Below are 24044 nucleotides of genomic sequence, written 5' to 3' on the forward strand. Positions count from 1 at the left end.
GCATTTATTGTTTCTAGATTTTTTTATGATGGTCATTCTGACTGGTGTGAGGTGATACCTCATTGTAGTTTTGATTTGCATTTCTCTAATGATTAGTGATGTTGAGCATTCTTTCATGTGTTTGTTGGCAATCTGTATGTGAAGTAAATCAGAAAAACAAATACCATATGCTAACACATATATATGGAATCTAAAAAAAAAAAAAAAGGTTCTGAAGAACCTAGGGGCAGGACAGGAATAAAGACGCAGACATAGAGAATGGACTCGAGGACACAGGGAGGGGAAATGGTAAGCTGGGACAAAGTGAGAGAGTGGCATGGACATATATACACTACCAAACGTAAAATAGATAGCTAGTGGGAAGCAGCCGCATAGCACAGGGAGATCAGCTTGGTGCTTGTGAACACCTAGAGGGGTGGGATAGCGAGGGTGGGAGGGAGACGCAAGAGGGAGGAGATATGGGGATATGTGTATATGTATGGCTGATTCACTGTGTTATGCAGTGGAAGCTAACACACCATTGTAAAGCAATTATACTCCAATAAAGATGTTAAAAAAAATAATAGGAGAAAGTGACATGATTCCACCCAAGATATAGTGTTTTACCAACATTGCCATTATTAGCATTGCAAAGAACCTATTTATAAGGTTAGATTATTGTGAAGCGAACTGAAAAAAGTCAAGGCAATTATATAGATAATGTGGGTTTAAAAAAACCCACTTTTACCTGAAATAGTTAGATACTTGAAGAAAAGTGAGGTTTGGAATATGCATTTCATATGATTTTCTAAATCTTCTATTGGTTTCCAATTCAGCCTTGACCCAATCAAACACAAGAAGACTGCTACTCAAAATAAAGATCTCTAAAAATTAGGTGATTATCTATGATGATCTGCCCCAAAGTGAAGTTGTTGTTTCTGAGAAGCTTGTGATCATTGGTGGGTTGGCTAATGAGAAAAAGAAGATTATCCTCAACCTCAAATTTTACTTCACTGTAGTATGTGTGGAAGGGGCAACAACTGGCTTTAATAGAAAGAACTATCATGAAATGGTAGAAAATTTCCCTAGGAAATTTTAATTTCTTCCCATTTTCTATTTAGTAATAAAGTACTGATTCATAAAAGAAAAAAAAAAAAAGAACGTTCTTTGAAAACCTATTAACCTATTATTGTATTGCTGTAGTCTCATGGGAAATAATTGTGATGATTCCATTAGGAATGGTGCAAAGAGAAGTCAACTCTAGCTCATCACTAGTACAGCTTTACAGTTGAAAAAAACAACATCACACTCTCTGGCATTATACAGAATCACAGGAAAACTGCAGGGAGCCTGACTTCTCTATGAAAATAACATCTGCCATTAGAGATTAGCTCTCTGTCCACAAACTATAAATTTGCTTATGTTTTTATGAGCAACAAATTAGTGATTTTAATCTAAAATAAACTTTTTTTGGTCATTTATCTAACAAAGAGTTGAACTTTACTTAACAGACTTTTCTTACTTACCAGATTTGTCTTACTATTGGGCAGCTCCAAGGAGATGACTCTTTGTCTACTCATATTCAATAAGCTCAAGAACTAATTCATCTCTACTATTTCTCTCCCCACAAACTCTGAACACACACACACAAACACACACACACACACACACACACACTCTCACACTCAGTTCCCCCTCTCCACTTCTATTTCTGTTCATATCACCATTTTTTCAGGTTACCAGGTCCAGAATCTTGGTGTCATTTTTGACTGATCATGTTTCCCCACCCATCCAAAAGTTTTCTGTTTCAGAAGATAATAGAAAGTAAAAGAGAGAGAGAAAGCAAAAAACCACAAAGTAAGGGTAGAGAAAGATATTCTGTAATAACCTAAACGGGAAAAGAATTTGAAAAAAAAATAGATATATGTATATGTATAACTGAATCACTTTGCTTCACACCTGAAACTAACACAACATTGTAAATCAACTATACTCCAATATAAAATAAAAATTAAAAAAAAAGAAAGATGGAAAGCAAATGTGGTAGAACTATTCACTTTCATCACAAATTGACAATCAAAATTTGTTACTTGAAGAAATAAAAAATGTCTCTATCTTTGATGATTTTCTTCCCTTTCTCCCAGCTTTTTGTATTACTTAACTTTTGGTTTTAACAAACCAGTATTCCCTCAGCCTTGAGGGTTTGTCTCCAGCATAATTAACATTTGATTTTACTAGCTTTTTTTTTTTTTTTAACATCTTTATTGGAGTATAATTGCTTTACAATGGTGTGTTAGTTTCTGCTTTATAACAAAGTGAATCAGTTATACATACACACATGTTCCCATATCTCTTCCCTCTTGCATCTCCCTCCCTCCCACCCTCCCTATCCCACCCCTCTAGGTGGTCACAAAGCACAGAGCTGATCTCCCTGTGCTATGTGGTTGCTTCCCACTAGCTATCTATTTTACGTTTGGTAGTGTATATATGTCCATGCCACTCTCTCACTTTGTCACATCTTACCCTTCCCCCTCCCCATATCCTCAAGTCCATTCTCTAGTAGATCTGTGTCTTTATTCCCATCTTGCCACTAGGTTCTTTATGACCCTTTTTTTTTCCCCTTAGATTCCATATATATGTGTTAGCATACTATATTTGTTTTTCTCTTTCTGACTTACTTCACTCTGTATGACAGACTCTAACTCCATCCACCTCACTACAAATAACCTTATTTCGTTTCTTTTTATGGCTGAGTAATATTCCATTGTATATATGTGCCACATCTTCTTTATCCATTCATCCGATGATGGACATTTAGCTTGCTTCCATGTCCTGGCTATTGTAAATAGAGCTGCAATGAACATTTTGGTACATGACTCTTTTTGAATTATGGTTTTCTCAGGGTATATGCCCAGTAGTGGGATTGCTGGGTCATATGGTAGTTCTATTTTTAGTTTTTTAAGGAACCTCCAGACATTTCTCCAAAGAAGATATACAGATTGCCAACAAACACATGAAAGAGTGCTCAACATCATTAATTAGAGAAATGCAAATCAAAACTACAATGAGATATCATCTCACACCGGTCAGAATGGCCATCATCAAAAAATCTAGAAACAATAAATGCTGGAGAGGGTGTGGAGAAAAGGGAACCCTCTTGCACTGTTGGTGGGAATGTAAATTGATACAGCCACTAGCTATTTAAGTATATGGAACCAAATAATCTTAAGCTGACTCGCTTCACTTCAGCAACTGAATAAGGCATTGAACAATCATATTTCCCAGAAAATACAAGACTTAATGAACAAAGGACAATTATTTTGCAAATGCCCCTTTCTAGTGAAATTTACCTTGGGCTTGAATAGGTTGTATTATAAGATTCTTGTCCAAGGGGACTTTTTAAAATGAATTTAAACACTTCATACTTTTCTGCTTGTACTTTACAGAAGAATACAGTAATATCAGCAAGCACAGACAGAAATAAATGCAACTAACAACAGCACCTTTCAAGTCAGGAAACTATAACTGGAAGAACATTCTGGCAGAGGTCAGGAGGCCAGGATTCTAATCCTAGGCCTGCTGTTAACTAATTGTGTGACCTTAGGGAAGGAAGTCAACTTCAGTTCCTAACTGGAAAAGTGAAATGTTTGGAAAAAGTGGAATCAAACGGCCTTCTGCCTTTGACATTTTGCAGAGTGCTAAGGAGTTCTATGGGTTTAGGTTTATGTGCAGTAAGATTATCTGATTTGCAATCTCCTGTCCCGTACAGAACAAATCCCTTTATCTACTTTTGCAAAAGGGTCATTGACACTGGTGATTTGTTGCTTTTCTTATAAAGTCACAAGAATTAATCAGGTGTTTATATAAGGCTTATGCAAAGTTAAATGTTCAAAAAACTTAGAAGGTGAAAGATATTAGTCTATGAGACATAAAATAAAAAGGAAAAAATGTAGCATTTGAGTGAGATTTTTAATAGAAATGTAAAATAACACTCAAAGCCAACATTTTTTTCTTCCCTCTCTGTCAGTCATGTGAGCTGGAGAAAACCCCCATACCACCCCGTCATCTTGGGAAATCCCCATTACATACAACATAAACTGCAGCTTTGCATTAGCTTTCATAAATTATGCACTGTCTTCAGAAACCAAAGAAATTTAATTCTTCCCCTCTGGCTGACTCCTCTTGTTTGACAGCATCTCTTGTTTTATATTGTCTCACAGTGTTTAAGACTCGGCATCTATGAGGTACTGAATTTGCAATTTAAAAAAAATGGAATTGAACAAATCCCTTTGAAAATCTATTCTTCCAGTCATTCACTCATTCATTCTTTTAATGAACATTTATTGAGCACCTGGTATACATAAGGCACTGTGATAGTTGTTGTAGGGGATGGAGAGAAATTAACAGTGTATAAGGGCAGAATGACATGATGCAGTTATTATAAGGATGGATCACCTGAATGTCGCCTAGAGTGTCTGAGCCATAGTGAGGGTATAACATAGAAAGCACTACTCAGTTAGTGATCATATCAGACAAGTTCACAGTCTCTTAAGTCGGGTAGCTGACCTGTGGAATGCTGTAAAAAGAGACGAGATTGTCCTGGGTAGGATGAACACAGCCTGGGTGCCAAGACTTCCCTGCTTTTGCTATTAGATGATTCCATAGTGATTGAATAAACATTTTCCACATTTCCTCTCATCAATCCTTACTCTCAATTTATAAAATAATTGGCCTTTAAACCATCTTGGCAAACGAAATGCAGAAACCAATGCCCAATTGCAAGAAAATGACACTGAAGTGTTTTAAAATACCATCAACATTTATGTATTCTGGAAACACCAAACCAAACACATGGTTGTCACCCCTTTACTTATATCTTCATTTGACCCCCAAATTGTCAGTAAACAATCATTTTTTTCCTTCTTTGTACCTCCCATGGGGACTCACCTCGGTCTTGGTTCCGACGATGTTTCCAGTATAGTAGGATTGAAATTAAGACCAGAAGAATTACCAAGGAAACAATACTTAACAGTAGTGGAACTGAAAACCAAAAGCCTGTGGATATTGAAGGGAGAAAAGGAAAAACAAGTTGTAAGTGGAAGCTGTAGAGGCAAAAAGTGATAAAGAGACAGTTGTGATGAGTTTTTACTAGAGCTGAGCTTTCGATGAAAACTATTCTTAAATATATATATATATACTGAGGTCTATATTCATGACCTCACATTATTTTAATAACATTTAAATAATAATAATCGCTAATGTGTTTTATGTAGTTACTAGGTAGTAGGAGCTTTGAATGTGTTACCTCATTTAATCCTCAAAATAGCCCAAGAGTTAGGTCTTATTATAATCATCTAACAGATTAAAAAAACAAACAACTGAGGCTCAGAGAAGTTAAGTTAGCCCCAAATCAGTGTAGTAAGTGGTAGAACAAAGCTTGGTCAAAGGTCTGTTTGCCTTCAAAGCACATATTCTTTGCCATACTGTCCATTAAAGTAATACGTTTATTGAGGAATTTTTGAAAAAGACAGAAATATAAAGGAAAAGAATAATGAATCTCATGATTCCAACCCCCAGGAATAACTCATCTCAATGTTTTTATTGTGTTGCTCCTAATCCATGCCTTTGTTATTAAATCTCTTTCCAATAGTCAATAAATGCAACTTAGCCTGAATATCATCTCTTCAGTGTCACTGTGTAATACAAAGGCAGAAGAAGCACTCCCTGATTTGGGAGTCTCCAGCATCTTCTCCATACCTTTATAATGGAATTTGTCACATACTTTAACTGAGCACCTTCAGATTTGTCTAATTTCACTAGTTCTAGTGCTCGACATAATGCTTTAAGCATGAAAGATTTTTAGTAAATGTTCGCAGAATGAACAAACATTATACAAATGATGTATAAACATTATAAATGATATAAGTCAATGTTGGCACTCTTGGAAAGACATGTTCCTTTTCAGATTTTTGTTTTTCAGGGAAATTTACCCTTCACCGTGGCTGAATCTGAGGATCTCTTCACAAATGTCCAAATCTAATACTGCAAACCTCTTGAGCAAATTTACCTAAATATTTACTTTTTGATTAGTCTGCTTTTTCAAGGACCCCAGAAATGACTACAGGATATGTTCACTAGAGGCCACCATACCAATGAGGTCTAAACTTTTCCAGCTTTTATTGTTTACAATGCGCCCAGAAAAAAGCAGCAAGGCTTCTTACTGAGTGCCTCATCCAGAGTTAGTGCTTCAAAACTACATAGAGAAAGAAAACTGTGGCTGTTATTACTGAAGTGTCCTGTCTTTAAAACCACTGCTTTCTTTATTCTCTCTCTCATAATCTTTACCTCTTGTATTGATGAGGCCCAGAGGCAGCAGTTTAGATAGAAACACAGGAGAGCAAAAGAGGTCCTGAACAGGAGGCAGTTTATTTTAAAAGGGGGTGAGGAAAACATCTCAGATTGGCCCCCTTCCTAAAAGCCCCTTTCCCACAGTGTAGATTATGCAAAGGTTTCATCCTGGGTGTGGCTTCTTCCAGGAAAACATCCTAATCCCTCCAGACTGAGCTGAGGCTACTTCTCCCCACTCTCAATCCTCCCACAGCTGTCTTTTTTTTTTTTTAAGTAGAGAAAGGTTTATTGCAGGGCCAAAGGAGAACAGGCGAATCATGCTCAAAAACCCGAACTCCTGCTATAGCTTTCTTATTGAAGCAGTTAACATGAAGTTTTACAATTGCCCAGCTCCTTTTGCATTCCCTCCTAGACTAGAAGCTCCCTGTGTGCAGGGACTGAGTCCTCACTGTTGCGTTTCTGGCATAACAAATGCTCAGTTAGTAGCACAGAAGAATAAATCAATGGATGGATCTCAGCAAAAGCATTCAGTATGTGGGCAACATACCACATTTGCCAAGGTAAAATCGGCTTTATTGGCTTCCTCAACTCTGTTTTTCTTTCCCTACTTATCCCATTCTCTCCCTTATCAGCTCCTTTGCTAAAGGCCAAGAGGCTCTGCAGAGCATTCACCACCTTGCAGGTGTGTGTCCACAAATGTGACCACGATAAATCTTGCCCTCTCTCTCTTACCTTTGTTCACAGTTTCCCTGTAGTCGGTCACAGTCCCCAGATGCAGTACCTGGCAGATCACATCCTTCCCCACCTGACTCTTGGGGTCTTTGATCTGGAGGATGCTGGTGACAGACGTTGTCCCATTGGGGTGTGAGAGAATCTCAGTACTGTTCTCAATCTCTGAGCCAGAGACCTTCCAGGAGATCATAGGGGCTGGGCGAGCATTGGCAGAGCAAGTGATATTTAGGTGGTCTTCAGATAATTTATAGTGAAGGAATACTGTGGGCTGTACTGGGACAAAAAAAAATGATCTGCCATCAGTTAAGCACGGTGTGAGCCCCACACTCTCCTCAGAGAGATGAGAGGAAGATCTTTACAGAAAGACAGTGGAGGCTAGAAAGATAAGGTAGCACATCCAGTCCAAACTGGGGCCTTCTGGCTTCTTCCTGTGTCTAATTCTCCGAATTGCAGGATGGAGACTGACCTAGTACAACCCTGTGACAAGTACAATCCTCCCTGTAGTTTGCCTCTAGGAGAATTAGCTGGATGGACAGAAGGTACCTTCTCCCCCAAACAGTGCAGAGCCTAATTATTCTTTTCTCTTCCATGGGCAAGGCAATATCTCTGCCTTCTTCTGGGTACCCCTCTCAAATAGTTTGACAATGACCACCAATCGGCACCTCCATACAAGCAGTCTGCACTTCTCAGAAGCACGAGGGCAGTTTCAGAACAGAGAGCCCGTAGGGGGGCTGCTGCTTAGAGAAAACCTTTTTCTGTTTGGAACTGGGCCAGGGAGCAAGAGGCATGGAGCAGACTTGGCAAGTCCCTGTTTGAAATACCTATATAAAATGTCAATTAGAAATTCATAGTCAGTAGTCAGAAAATCACAGAATGACAGTTGTAAGGACCGTGGAGATCACCTTATGGAGTTAACAGAAAATAACTAGCTTATGAAAAAAGGACATTATTTTTAGGTCAGCTGTACCCTGTTCCCTTTCAAAAGTCCCTTGATTAATGAGTTCATTTTCCTTGGAATATACCGTTTATCTCTGCTGAGCAAATGCAAACTTGCCTTTCTGTGGTTGGCTTTGGAGCCCACAAGATAATTAAAGGGCAATGCTAAATGAAAGCTTGTCCGTGCTCAGAAGTTCAAGAGGTGGGTGGGTGGCAGTAGGCTGGAGAAAATGAGCCTATAGGACTGTGCCTCTGTCCAGAGTGCCCAGATTACTAACATCAATAAGCCCTGGAGGAAGAGACATAAGGTAAAGGAAGACGAGTATGGTTGACGTGGCCAGACTGGCAGCAGGGTTCTCTGATGTATCAAAGAATGACTTAGATGAAAGCTATAAGGTGCGGCTGGAAAGGATCAGTGTGGAAAAGAACTACAGAATTACTCACTAGAAGATGCAGAGGAGTCTGCTTTTCGGGCAAAAAGTAACACAAAGATTATGAGTAAAGAAGGGGGAGTAGGAGAAAGAAAGATGAACAAAAAAGAAAAAGAAAAGGAAACAGAACAGAAATGAGAAAAATGTGACACAAGAAGGAAAAGGAAGAAAAATGGTGGGAAGAAGGAAGGAAGGAAGGAAAGGAAAGGAGAGGGAGGGAGGGAAGAAAAAAGAGCAAGGGAGGAAAAAAGGAAAGGAAAGAGGAAGGAAGGATTGGAGGAGGGGAGAGAGAGAGAAAGATAGGGAGACAGAGGGAGACAGAGGAATGAAAGAAATAGAAATCAAGAAGAAAGCCTGATGCAAGATCCTGCCGAGAGGACTCATTACAGGCAAAATAAGTGACAGAAACTTGTGTTCGGTGTTGTCTTACCTCCCTTGCATTCTTATTTACTGAGCCTCTTCTTATCCCTTGTCCAGTATTCTTGGTGTGCGTGAACTCTCATTTTAACATTCCTAATAACCCTGTCTAAGTTTGTCGTTTCCCTTCTAAAACTACCACCAAGTGTGCCATCCTCCAAAGTTACCCCTTATTCCTAATTCTCAATTCTTGATCTCAGCTACGCATCAGTTAAGAAGAAAGGAATCTTGTCAAACTAAGCCTCTTGGATTTTAAAAGAATGCTTATTATTCAGTTAAATTCCTAGTAGGCATCAGGAATGAAGAGCCTCTGCTGCATGTCTCCTTATCAATCCTGATACAGCTACACTGAAACAAAATGAGAGGGACCGCCATAACTGGCTCCAGCTTAGCCCAATCTGGCTTTGTCCTTAGATCCAAAAATACTAAAGCTGTTAGAGACCCTAGAGATGATCTACTTCACACTTCTGGTGCAGATAAATAAACTCTGGTACAGAGTGGACAGGACTCTTCTAGGGTCACATGACTGCTAATTGCAAAGCCAGGTCTGAACCACATCAGTGCTTATGGAGAACTTATCCTCACTATGGTCCTTAATTTACTCTTGTTGACAACAGTATTTGTCAGGACAAAGATAACTCCAGGTAGAGATTCAACATAGTCCTATGAACTCTCCAAATAACAGTAACCCCAGTTACAGTAGACATGAAAGGCCAAGTGTCCTCTCATGAGCCTTTCTGGGGTTAGGATCCTGAAAAACTAGGCACTACCACTACATTCCAAACATTCTGCAAGATAACACTTCAAGCCAGAGACAATGTATTCTCAGAGACTCTCACCAAAGAGAGTGAGGCAGGCTATTCCTGAGATCTTCCCAGAACCAAAGGTATTGAAGAGGCACTTGTAACACCCTTCATCTTCCAAGGTGGTATTCCAGAAGGTAATGGTTGAGTTCGTGAGTCCCAGCTGGGTGATGTTTATCTTGTCCTTATAGGCAGGCTGGACCACAACCCCATGGTTCTGGCTAAAGGTGATCATGTTTTCTGGGCTTACAGCCTTGATTTTTTGCCATGTCACAATCAGAACTTCCTGGGGATTTTGCAGAGAGCATCTTAAAGAAGCAGGTGTGTTCAGCAACTCTCTTACATCTTGGGTCTCCACTTTCATCATGGAATCATAAAAAAACATTTATATTTTAAATTTTAATACATACACAAGTATACATTTTTTGATTAAAAACAATGCATGTTCAAAGTCAAATTTAGAAAAGATACAGAAAAATGCAAAAAAAGAAAACAACATTTACCTACCTTCCTGATGTTGCTAGAGAAATATAAGTTCAAATATTTGTTCAGTCTTTAAGAGTAGCAGAGTAGAAAAATAAGAAAGCAAACTCCCAGTGACCAGAAATTACATGAAGAATCCCTGTAGGCTGGAAATTAGGTGAAGTGAGGTTGAAGATGGAAAGTGCCAAATAGGATAGAAGCATCACCAAGTGAGTTTATGCCTGGAGCAGTAACAGCTAGGAATAAGAAAGGGCCAATGGACAATAGGCAGAGTGATTAGTTTAAGTGAAGAAGGTATAGCAGCTCTATACATTCCACACACATACCTGCAAAGGAAGGAGCAGCAGTAGTGATGTCTGCCTTCAGGAAGCAGTGGTGAATATAGGAACACAGGATAGAGAGATATACAGGACAGTGCTCCAGGAGGCTGATAGTACCAGAGAGGTTTGACCACCAAATGACAATCTACACATTCCCCCATTTTTAGTGTATGCAGTGCAGAATATAAGGTATGGCAATAATTTCTTCCCCCTCCAATGCTGGCTAGTCATATTGCTATGATAGATGACTCAATGGGAGATCTCAATAAAACAAATAGCCAAACATTTGAGAAAGTTAACACAATGATAGAGGAATACTAAACTCTACAAACCCAAGAACTCACCAAATGAATAAAGATATCATAAATAAACATTTTGATGTGAATAAATGTGATATCTTAAGTGTGAAAAGGAACCAGCACTGTAAATAGTAGAAACTAGAGATGCAGAAAATGAGAAATGTAAACTCTTAACAGACTTAGCAGAATGAATATCACTGAAGAGTAAATTAGTAAGTAGGAAGACCAGGTCATAGAATTTTTCCAGAATGTAGCACAAAGGGATAAAGATATAGAAAGGATTAAAGAAAAATTCAAAGACTAGAATGTTTCAGCATGAGTCCAGTAAGAATTTTAAAAGGAGAGAAAGGGGAGAATAGAAGACAAAAACACTGTAAGGAACAAAAATGTATTTTTCAAAATGATAAAAGGAGGAATCTAAAATAAGACATACTAATCATGAAACTTCATGCACCTAACAACATAACTCTGAAATACATAAAAAGCTAATAGAACTACAAAGAAAAATCCATAAATCCATAATCATAATGGGAGAGTTTTTCATTGTTCTCTTGGAATTTTCACTTCCATATATTAAAAAAATAAGTAAAGCAATAAAACCAAATATAAGGATATAGAGCATTTGAAAAACAAATTTTTATATATAAATTATTATATATGTATGTGTAGTATGTGCATATGAGCATGTATTTGTAAACTTTACCCAAAAGAAAACATACAATCTTTTCAAACAACATGTGGAACATACCCCAAAATTGAACTTGAAATAGTATACAAAAAAATGACCTTGAACTCTGTCCATAATGCAATAAAATTAGAAATTTACATGCTTCTTTTAACTCCTTAATTACACCAGAAATCATAACAAGAATTATAAATCACTATGAATGACAATAAGAATATCATATATTAAAATCTGTAGAAATTTACAAAGCAGTTCTCAGAGGGAAATATTTAATCCTAACTTAATTTACTGGGAAACAAGAAAGATTGAAGAAAATGAATACACACAGATATCCAAAATTCCCACCCCACCCAAGAAATGATAAAAGGAGTGAATTAATAAAGTTAAAGGCACAAATTAATAAAATGGTACACAAAATTTTGACTTAAAACACCAAAATCTGTTTTTTTTTTTTAAGACTAATAACACAGATGAACTGTCTAGAGTAATTAGAAAAAAAGAAGGCAGCATAAACAAACAATCAATATCCACTCAACAACATCAAGAATGAAAAGATGGGCATAGCAACAAATACAAATTGGAACCCGCAAGTGTTGCATAATTCCAATTTTAGTGAGGTGTACTCTTGGTAGACGCGAAAAGTTCTGGGGGGAATACCGGTTGTTAGGACTGGGGTTTCCAAAAGGTTTGTTGAGATTTTTCAGAGCAGAGATGTGAAGAAATTGCTGCTTTTAGAATAGAGAGTAGAAAAGGGATCAAAACTAGAGTTTTAACTTCTTGGGTAACTTTTCTCTTTGACTAATAATTTAGTGGAAAGCTTACAATTCTTCGCTGCATATATGAAACTCCATTTAGGGTTGGTAAATCCTGTGTTGTACATGGTATGAAGTTTCCCTTTCCTACCCCTGTGAAGGCTGATGTAGTACAACATCACGCGGAAGGTGATAAAAGGCCAGCAGCAAAGTGAGGTGTGGTCTCCTATGGAACCGAGGAGAAGGGACTGGCACAAGTAGGAAATTCAGCAGATGAGTGGAGAGCATAGGTGTATGTTTTATATAATAGACTATGTGAACCTATGTAACCTCCATATTTCATTATTTTTAGTATTTTTCTGTAAGAGGGACACACCCAAATTTAAGGCTTATTACCAGACTACCTTCCCAAAAGGCCATATTCATTCACACTTCCTTAGGCATTCCTATATCTTTACAAACATAGGGAATTTTATTTTAAACATTATTCAGTTTGATAGGTGAAAAATGATATCTTAATTTAGGAAGAATCTTTTCATGTCTGGTTTTATCTATGAAAAGTTTCTTAATATTAAAGTCTTTGAAAACATTGGAAAAAAATGTGGAAAGCAGAAAGAACCACTCCCAGTCATCCAAACAAATTACACATTTAAATAATTCATGGAGACAGATGAACTAACACAGCACAAACAAGAGTGGCCAAATGTCGCCACTCCAAAAACTGTGTTTCCTGGATTCCACGCAGGGGAATTGAGTGTCTTTACCTTGTGCCCTGCATAACATCATGGCAGCCAAGAACCAAATCAGTTGGAAGGTAGACGGATGACAGAAGAGCCTCCTCAACACCTGAAGACAGAAAGCAAAGTACAGAAATGGGCGTTTGGATGTGGACAAAGCTAAGGAAGCTTCAATCTAATCGCTGTTTCAGGAAATGTTGCAGCTAAAGTTTTAACCACCGGAAACCTTTGGTTTTGTGGAAGCAGAACCAGAGACGATAAATGGAAGAAATAACAGAGGGTGCTCAGGATATGGGAAGGGAAAAGCAGCAGTGTGGTTCCTTCATTATGGCCATCAATAAGCAATTTGAGGCCTTGCTTCCAAAGCCACCACTGTCAAGACTGCTGGGAAAACAAACTGCCATAAGTATACCCAGAAAACATAGAGACCGCAAATGCTGAAGAACATTCACTCCCCAAATAATCCACATCTGTTAATATTAAAAATGTAACTCAGGTTGTAACCACTTGGCAGAACATGTGACTGCTGAGGTAGATTTTCCTGCAAATTCCGCACAGTTTATGTACATTTTACCTTTTAAAAACCAGTAATGGCTTTATTTTTTGGTCATTGCTTTATTTTCATGTGTCTGGCAGAAATCCTTGGCCTTTTTACAAATCATGGTGGTATTTAAGGGAATATTATTCTGGGTATAATTTTGTTATAAAATGAGAGAGTAGAATGGAGACAGAATAACTGTACTCTGCAGCAGCCCCATGGCTGGCTTTGGTCTACGTTAGTGTGTTCACTGTAAGGGGGTACAAGCAAGGAATGTAAATTTTCCCTATATTTTTTCCTATATTCTATATTTTTCTATAATTGAGGTGTGTAAGAAATATAGGTTTCTCTGTATTTTTCTTTAACTGAACTTAATTTTTATTTCATGCTGCCATTCCAACTAGAGGTAGGGACTTAATTTCAGTCAATATCACATACTCTCTGTCAGTTTAGCCCACCAACACTTCACAATTGTCCCAAACTCTGGCACTGCATCCACAGTCCTGGGAATGGCAAACCGTGGGACAGGACCATTAACCCTTGGTTACAGCCATCTATCCATGCTGGCACTGTGTTCCCCTCAAGTCATCCTGGTCATCGGTTTGTGCAATTAAATCTTGTGCTTACAGGATGTTCTCTCATGTTTCCCGATTCTCCAGATTCTGTGCTCCTGGATTCTTCTGTGCTGAACAAAGGAGAATTCTACAAGGCTCTCTGACTAGACTCCCATGTGTCTGTCCATCTCTGTTTTACAGTTCCCTTGCCATGATGGGCAGGCTTTCCTCTTCCCACAGTTCCCCGCAAGAAAGCAAGGCACAGGTGTTTTCTGTTCTTTGATTTCAACACCTACCTGTAAGTTCTATTCACCACCCTCCTGGACTCCCTACTCCCGGGGGCCAGGCACAGAGCATCCTTTTCAGGACACAAACTGACACTATTCAGTCCCTCTTTGCTCTCCCAGCCTAGGGTTAAAGAAGCTGCTTCCTCCATCACTTTGTATTCTTCCCATCAACTTTTTCTGGGATGAAGGCCTGTCCTTGGTCTTTCAGCATTCAGGCTTTTAAAACTCAAATGCTTAGGCTCTTGCTATTTCAATACTTTGGCTTCTGAGTGTCCATCAACAGATGAATGGATAACGAAGATGTGGCACATATATACAATGGAATATTACTCAGCCATAAAAAGAAACGAAATTGAGTTATTTGTAGTGAGGTGGATGGACCTAGAGTCTGTCATACAGAGTGAAGCAAGTCAGAAAGAGAAAAACAAATACCGTATGCTAACACATATATATGGAATCTAAAAAAAAAAAAAAAAAAAAAAAGGTCATGAAGAACCTAGGGGCAGGACAGGAATAAAGATGCAGACGTAGAGAATGGACTTGAGGATACGGGGAGGGGGAAGGGTAAGCTGGGACAAAGTGAGAGAGTGGCATGGACATATATACACTACCAAACGTAAAATAGATAGCTAGTGGGAAGCAGCCGCATAGCACAGGGAGATCAGCTTGGTGCTTTGTGACCACCTAGAGGGGTGGGATAGGGAGGGTGGGAGGGAGGGAGACGCAAGAGGGAAGAGATATGGGGACATATGTATATGTATAACTGATTCACTTTGTTATAAAGCAGAAACTAACACACCATTGTAAAGAAATTACACTTCAATAAAGATGTTAAAAAAAAAAAAACTTTGGCTTCTGAAACTAAAAAGTTTTCTTTGGCATTCTAATTCCACACCATCATGCCACATGGAAATCCAGGCTCTAGCAAAGGCTGTGATGAGGAATGCAAATAGTTTGGCTTTCAGAGTAAAAATCTGTCTTTCAGGATAAGAGAGAAAGCAGACACACACCAAAACACAAGATGCACGAACTGGGGGCCAGCAATGTTTAAGAAACAGAAGCACAGTGATTGAGGCAAAGGGAATTAGAAAGAAAGCTTTGCTATTAATTATATACACATTTCCTCTGGCTGACTTGAGTTCAGGCTAGCACCAATACTAGATGTGTAAGCTAGGACAAATCATTTTACCTCTCTGAAATGCAGAAAAAAATAATAGTACCAACCCACTCTCTGTTAAAAAGACTAACTGAGATAGTATATGTAAAGCTCCTAGAACAGTGACTGATACAAATAAGCACTAAATCAATGTTGCTGTTATCTCTTTGGGTTACTATGAGAATTAATTAAGCATTTAAAGTATTTAATACAGTGCCTAAGGTATGGTAAAAGCCAATACGTGTTAGGTAGCTTAAAAAATTCATTAATCAGATCACACAATAATGGAAATAGAGAAGTCCATTTATAACCTTTGTCAAGAGGGCCAGGGTTCAGAGGCCTGGGTCTTACCTGACAGCTGCCCATCTACATTGCCCCTATACATACCTCTTCCCTGAAAATTTCTAGGTCCAAATCCTGACCCTGCCACATACAGTCACATGGACTTGGAAAACTTAACCTCTCTGCCTGTTTCTTTATTTGTAAAATTGGGTAATAACTCCTCCTTTGAAGGATAGTGGTGAAGATTAAGAGTACCTGGCACTCAGTAAACACTAGCTCTAAGGCCACCATTCTCCTTTGTTAAGGAAAAGAGTGAAATAACTGGCTGTGTGATCCTGCCAATAAACTATATACAAAAAAAAAATTACTTCAGGCATTACTTGTATTTAGATTTTATTTTTTATTATTTTTATCAATTACCAATGTAAATGAAAATCCTCTCCTTCCTTCATTTTGTCATATACACAGGTCCTGAATAAACAAAATGTCTGTCTCTCGCGGATACCCTGGGTTTTAACCCTGATTTATCCAATCCTTTATGGCTTCCCAAGGCAAAGGCCCAGAGGATGCAGAAAGAGGCTGGAGCATCACGGAGGGAGCCAGCTCTCCTGGAGAGCCTGAGCCTGAAATTCTGCAACCCCACCCCAGGTTTCAGGGCCAAAACGCAGCCAATACAGCACCCTCTATCCCCGCCGCCAGCGTCCGCCTCCCAGCCCGGTTCCTGTCTGAGGATGTCGAGGATCTTCGGAGAAGCGTCTCCGGAGCCTGCGCCTGGCAGCATCCTTTTCCCAGAGCACCGGGACAGAGCACCGGAACGCCAGGAATGGCCTGTAAACCACCCTTTGGAAGGCAAAATCCGCTTCTCAGCAAGGTTAAGGGCTGAGAGGAAAGCGCTAGCAGAAATCCCACCTCCGAACCAGACTGGGGAAAGCCGCAGCCCGGCGCTCTCAGCCCGCCACCGCCCCAGGGCCACCGGAGCGATGTCGCCCACCCTGCGCCCTCTTTCCCACGCCTGGCCCGGCTCACCAGCCCCTCCATCCTCGCTCCTGGCCGCGCGGGGTGTTTGGCTTCAGCTGGGAAGCCCGGAGGGATCTCACACCGGACCAGACAGAGCTCCTCCAGTTCTGTGGAGCAAGGATGCGCCCCGCCAGCGCCTGCGGAGAGCTGCCTCACTCCTCCTCCCACACAAATACCCCTCCTCCCCACCCCCGCCCCGCCCCCCAAGCAGAGGCGTGAAGGCCAGATTTTCCAGTTTACTTGTAGGGGATAAAATAAAATAAATAGTACTCCTCTTTTCCTATCTTCAAAACGATTCGCAGTTTTCAGAGGTGGCAACTGGGGAAACAGAAAATGTTTGAAAAAAATATACACCGTTTCCATTTTCATTGTGCAGACAGAGAAAGGAAACAGGGAGAGGTGGGAAGACATGAATTGTTTCACTGCGTTGGCGCTTGGAGGAATGGCAATCTACACTGTGGAGCTGGCAAGTACGAAATGATTTTTGAGAAATGTTACAGGTTCCACAATTACCACCTCGGAAAATCCAAATATTTTGAAGCTGAATTTAACCAATAGACACTTTACAAAACAAATGTATATTTTTATCCAGAACCAAATTATATATTGAAGCCATCAATGCTGTAATGATCTCTCCATTCATGATGTGACTGGGTTTTTTTCTCTATGTGAGGAGTTTTCTTTCATTTGTATTGATGATGAGGATTCTTCTCATTTTAACAAGTTCCGGAGTTCTTGGCTCTTAAACAAACAAAGAAAGACAAACAGATCAATGAAGTGTTCAATTCCTAAAGCCTTTTCTGTTTTCCTAACACCACCCCTATGACAAGGTGCTGGGACAGAGCTTTTACCTAAGGATCCATGGGACTGTAAATTCCAGGGCGGTAACTAAAATAATGACTGATTTTCAGAAAAACACAAACATATTGAAAGGACTAAAATATTCATGGAGTGCCAAACAGGATACATAAAAGAAAGCCAATTTATAGACATAGTGGAATTAAGATCAAATTAAGGAAATTGAAAGAAAATTCTTAAAGCTTCAAAAATGACAAGTAGAAACACCAAGAAAGAGAATCAAAGTGACTTTATTATTTTTTTTAAACAGCTGTGTTTTATTTAATTAATTAATTATTATTATTTTTATTTTTAGCTGCATTGTGTCTTCATTGCTGCGCACAGGCTTTCTCTAGTTGCCGTGAGCGGGGGCTACTCTTCGTTGTGATATGCGGGCTTCTCATTGCAGTGGCTTCTCTTGCGGAGCACGGGCTCTAGGCGTGCGGGCTTCAGTAGTTGCAGCATGCAGGCTCAGTAGTTGCAGCACACGGGCTCTAGGGCGTGCGGGCTTCAGTAGTTGTCGTGCATGGGCTCAGTAGTTGTGGCTCACGGGCTCTAGAGCACAGGCTCAGTAGTTGTGACTCACGGGCTTAGTTGCTCCGCAGCATGTGGGATCTTCCCAGACCAGGGATCGAACCCGTGTCCCCTGCATTGGCAGGCGGATTCTCAACAACTGTGCAACCAGGGAAGTCCCCAAAGAGACTTTAAATGTCACAAGGTAGTGCTGGATGCAAGAAGGCAATGAGTTAACTTTCAAAATATTGAAGAAAAATAACTTTGAATTCTACTTTATCTTTTATAAATATTGTTACAAAGGTATATTTAAAAAATACTTTGAATTTTTTGATTAAATGTGTTATTCATAGAGGAAAGTGCATACATCATAACTACCCAATATGAATCGTCATAGAGTAAGCATACTTGCATAGCCAGAAGCAGATAAAAAACTGACTATTCCCAGCTCACCAGAAACTGTCCTACTCTCTTTGCCTACCCTTCCTGTCACTGCCACCTTCCCACCACTCTTACTTTCAACATCATAGACTAGACTTGCCTGTTCGTAAACTTTGTATAAATGGCATCATAGAGTACGTCCTCACTTGTATCTGGGTTCTTTCACTCAACAGATTTGAAAAATTCATCCATGTTATTGTATGTAGTTGTGGTTCATTCATTCTCACTGCTGTATACTATCCCATTCTTTAAATGCCACATTTATTTATCTATTCTGCTGTTACTAGACATTTGTTTGTTTCCATTTTGGGGTTATTTTTAATAGTGGTGTTATAAACATTCTTATACATGGCTTTTCCTAAACACATGTACACCATGCTGTTAGATTATTTTTTGTTTTTGCCAGTTTTATCTTTTTCTATCACTTTACTTTAAAATTTTATCTATTGTTTTTCCCCCCCAAGTATATAGATGATATTTTGCAGATGATATTTTGACATTTTAATAAATCTACTGAAAGACTCTGTCCTAAATTTTATTAGCAAAATATTATAAAATGACAGGATAAAAAAAAGATTTTGTTAAGCATATAAATCTCAGAAACTTTATTACATCAAGACTCTCCTTGAAAATATTTTCAAAAGAAGTATTCTAGAAAAAAGAAAAATTAATCCAGGAGGATGCTACATAGAAAGATATGCAGAAAGGGTAAATAAACTCATCAAAACTTATAACTGCCTAGAAAAAGCAAGATCCCCAAAATTGTATGTTTATAATTCAATAATTCAAATGTGCATGGAAGGGGGTAAGAGGTTAGATAATAAGATTATGACAGGTAGGTGAGAATTATGCCAAGATGTGTATGTTTAAGAAATAAACATAAAAATATAAGTTCTTAGTAAGTTAAGGCAGAACGCCAGAAGAATAGCATAAAATATGATTCAAACTAGCAAAAGAATATTTAACCTAGTGAAAGACAGCATAGGAGAAAAGAGAAAAATGTTACCAGTATGAAATGTGAAAGTCAAAAATAAAATGGAAAAAATGTTCTATTATATTAGCATTTATGACATATACAAATAAGCTAAAAACACAAAAGATAGAGACTTGGGATGCAGAAGAGTGAACAAAAGAGGGGAAAAAAAAATCCCAGCCATCATGGAGCATAAACATTGTTCAAAAATTCTTTGGAAAAGAAGAAATGTGCTTATATAATTTAACACTTTGCAAGAAAGGAAAAATATGTTTAAAATTCTTGGACAAATTTAAAGGAGCACTCAGAGCTAATTTATCACCTGAAATATATATATCAGCTACCAATGTTGAGCAAAAGAAGCAAACAGTGAACTCAACAAAATAAGAAGGATAGATACAATAAAACTACAGGCAAAAATCAATAAAAAGGAACAAAATTGAATAAACATAAAAGGATTTTTTTCCTAGAGATTGATTGAACAAAACTATGGCAAAATTTACTATGAAAAATAGAAAATAAAAAGAAACAATATAGAATGAAAGTTAGAAATAATACTGGTATAACAAATAGAAAAAATAACAAGACAGTATTATAAACAATCATATCAATTAAAAAATTCTGAAAGTGACAGATGGATCATAAGAATTTTTACCATTTTAACTGACATTTAAACAACATAAAATCTTCCAATTCATGAACATGGAATGTCATTCCATTTGTTGTGTCTCCTCTAATTTCTTTCATTAATATTTTATAGTTTTCACTTTACAATTCTTTTTTTTAACATTTTTTAAAAATTGAACTAATTAGGACCTACTGTATAGCACAGGGAACTCTACTCAATACTCTGTAATGATCTATATGGGAAAATAATCTAAAAAAGAGTGGATATATGTATATGTATAACTGATTCACTTTGCTGTACAGCAGACACTAACACAACATTGTAAATCATCTATACGCCAATAAATTTTTTTTTAAAAATTGAAGTATAGTTAATTTACAATGTTGTGTTAGTTTCAGGTGTACAGCAAAGTGATTCATTTATACATATATATATATATATTCTTTTTCAGATTCTTTTTCATTATAGGTTATTACATGTTACTGAATATGGTTCCCTGTGTTGTATAGTAGATGGTGTATGAGCATTTTACTTATTTTTGTTTTGTTTATTTATATATTTAATTATTTCTTCCTGTTTTCTTGAGATATAATAGAATACAGCATGTATAAGTTTATGGTGTACAGAATAATGATTTGACTTACACACATCATGAAATAATTACTACAATAAATTTAGTGAAGATCCATCATCTCATATAGATACGATAAAATGAAAAGGAAAAAATTTTTCTCCTCATGATGAGAACTCTTAGGATTTACTCTCCTAACAACTTCCATATATAACATAGAGCAGTGTTAATTATATTTATCATGGTGTGCATGACATCCTTAGTACTTATTTATCTTATAACTGGAAATTTGTACCTCTTGACCAGCTTCATCCAATTCCCCCTCCCCCCATTCACTGCCTGTGGTAACCGCAAATCTGATCTCTTTTACTATGAACTTGTTTGTTTGTTTGCTTGTTTTTGAAGTAAAGTAGACCTACAATGCTATGTTTGTTCCCAGTGCACAACATAGTGATTCAATATTTCTATACATTACAAAATGGTCACCACAATAAGTCTAGTTACCTCCTAGACCTTAAAAAGATATTACATAGTTATTGACTATATTCTCTACACTATACCTTTCATACCTGTGGCTCATTTATTATGCAACTGGAAATTTGTACCTCCTAATTTCCCTCATCTATTTCTCTCATCCACCCACTCTATCCCCTCTGGCAACCATCTGTTCTCTGTATCTATGACTTTTTCTATTTTGTTATGTTTGTTCCTTTGTTTTGTTTTTTAGATTCCACATATAAGTGAAATCATATGGTATTTATATTTCTCTGTCTGACATTTCATTTAGCATAATACCGTCTAAGTTCATCTATGTTGTCACAAATGGCAAGATTTCATTCTGTTTTATGGTTGAGTAGTATTCCATGGTATATATATACAAAATCTGCTTTATCCATTCATCTATCAGTGGGACCTTAGGTTGCTTCCATATCTTGGCTATTGTAAATAATGCTGCAATGAACACAGGGGTGCATATATCTTTTTAAATTAGTGTTTTCATTTTCTTTGGATAAATACCCAGGAGTAGAATTTATGGATCATATGGTAGTTCTATTTTCCATTTTTTGAGGAACCTACATACTATTTTCCATAGTGGCTGCACCAATTTACATTTCCACAAGGGTTCTCTTTTCTCTACATCCTTGCCAACACTTGTTATTTGTTGTCTTTTGGATAACAGTCATTCTAACAAGTGTGAGGTGATATTTTATTGTGGTCTTGAGTTGCATTTCCCTGATGATTAGTGATGTTGATCCTGATGTCATGTGCCTGTTGGCCATCTGTATGTCTTCTTTGGAAAAAATGTCTATTCTGGTCCTATGCCCATTTTTTAATTGGTTTATTTGTTTTTTGATGGTGACTTATATGAGTTCTTTGTATATTTTGGATATTAACCCCTTATCAGATATATTGTTTGAAAATATCTTCTCCTAAACAGTAGATGGCCTTTCCATTTTGTTAGTTCCCCCTGTGTTCATTGCAGCATTATTTACAATATCCAGTTTTAGTTTGATGTAGTTCCATTTGTTCATTTGTTTGTTTGTTTGTTTCTCCTGCCTGAAGAGACAGAGCCAAAAAAATATTGCTAAGACTGATGACAAAGAGCTTACTGCCAATGTTTTCTTCTAGCAGTTTTATGGTTTCAAGTTTTACATTTACATCTTTAATCCATTTTGAGTTTATTTTTGTATATGGTGTGAGAAAGTAGTCCAGTTTCATTCTTTTGAACATAGCTGTCCAGCTTTCCCCAACATAATTATTGAAGAGTCTGTCTTTTCCCTATTGTATATTCTTGCCTCCTGTAGCATAGATTAACTGACCATATAAGTGTGGGCTCATTTCTGGGCTCTGACTCTGTTCCATTAATCTATGTACCTGTTTCTGTGCTAGTACCATATTGCATTCATGACTGTAGCTTCATAGTACTGTTTGAAATAAGGGAGTGTGATACCTCCAGCTTTGTTCTACTTTCTCAAGATGGATTTGGCTGTTTGGGGTCTTTTGTGTTTCCGTACAAATTTTAGAATTATTTGTCCTAGTTCTGTGAAAAATACTTTTTTCCATCCCCTTACTTTCAGGCTAGTGTATCTTTGGATCTGAAGTGAATCTCTTATAAAGAGCATATATATGGGTCTTGTTTTTTTTATTCATTCTGTCACTTTATATCTTTTGCTTTGAGCATTTAGTCTATTTACATTTAAAGTAATTATTGATAGGTATGTACTTATTGCCATTTTGTTAATTGTTTTCAGGTTGTTTTATAGTCCTTTTTTGTTCCTTTCTTCTTTTGCTCTCTTCTCTTGTGATATGGTGACTATTTTAATTTTATTTTTGGATTTCTTTCTCCATTTTGTGTGTGTATATATCATAATTTTTGGTTTGAGGTACAAATGTCATTTTGTGTGTGTATATATCATAATTTTAGGTTACCATGAGGTTTATATATAGCAATCTATATATAGATTATTTATATATACATGATTATTTTAAGTTGCTGATCTCTTAAGTTCAAACTCTTTTTAACAGCCTTACATTTTTACTCCTCCCACTAAGTTTACTGTTTTGACATTATGTTATTCATCTTTTTATTTTGTGTATCCCTTTACTACTTATTGTGAATATGGTTGATTTTAGTACCTTTGTCTTTTAACCTTTCTACTAAGTTTATTAGTTGACCTACTACCTTTACTGTATACTTGCCTTTACCAATGAGAGTTTTCCTTTCATAATTTTCATACCTCTAGTTTTTGTTCTTTTCTTTTCTGCTTAGAGAAATTCCTTTTACATTTCTTATGAAGCTGGTTTGGTGGTGAAGTCTTTTAGCTTTTGCTTGTCTATAAAACTTTTGATCTCTCCATTAAATCTGAATGAAGGTCTTGCTGAATAGAGTATTCTTGTTTGTAGGTTTTTTTCCTTTCATCACTTTAAATATATCGTGCCACTCCCTTCTGGAGTGCAGAGTTTCTGCTGTAAAGTCAGCTGACATGCTTATGGGAGTTCCCTTGCATATAACTTGTTACTTTTCCCTTGCTGCTTTTAAAATTCTCTCTTTATCTTTAATTTTTGCCATTTTAATTACAATGTGTCTTGGTGTGTTCCACTTTGGGTTGATCCTATTTGGGACTCTCTGTTCTTCTTGGACCTGGATGTCTGTTTCCTTTCTCAACTTAGGGAAGTTTTCAGCTAATATATCTTCATATATGTTCTCTGTCTCTTTCTCTCTTCTCCTTCAGGGCCCCTTATAATGACAATGTTAGTGCACTTGATGTTGTCCCAGAAGTCTCTTAAACTGTCCTCATTTTTTAAAATTCTTTTTTCTTTTTTT

At 37.5% G+C, this 24044-nt stretch overlaps 1 protein-coding gene across 4 annotated transcripts in view; it reads right to left on the reverse strand.

The window, feature by feature from the left end:
- CD200 (CD200 molecule) overlaps positions 1 to 16911 on the reverse strand; it is a 38731-nt gene extending 21820 nt beyond the window's left edge. For 2 of the 4 annotated variants that reach the window (XR_014263043.1, XR_014263044.1), the window contains exons 1-5: positions 16766 to 16911; positions 12950 to 13031; positions 9683 to 10003; positions 7060 to 7332; positions 4927 to 5034 (exon numbers count right to left, since the gene is read on the reverse strand). Coding sequence is in view for 2 of the 4 variants with exons in the window: in XM_082460224.1 (XP_082316350.1) it covers positions 4518 to 4555; positions 4927 to 5034; positions 7060 to 7332; positions 9683 to 10003; positions 12950 to 13031; positions 16766 to 16777 (834 nt within the window). In the remaining 2 variants the exon portion in view is untranslated. Of the gene's footprint in view, positions 1 to 2218; positions 4556 to 4926; positions 5035 to 7059; positions 7333 to 9682; positions 10004 to 12949; positions 13032 to 16765 lie in introns of those variants that run through there. The other 2 variants (XM_082460224.1, XM_082460225.1) reach the window with 2 other exon arrangements.
- Between the last annotated feature and the right edge of the window lie 7133 nt (positions 16912 to 24044).

The sequence above is a fragment of the Balaenoptera physalus genome, assembly GCF_965194825.1.
Source record: "Balaenoptera physalus genome assembly, chromosome: 4".
Lineage (NCBI taxonomy): Eukaryota > Metazoa > Chordata > Mammalia > Artiodactyla > Balaenopteridae > Balaenoptera > Balaenoptera physalus.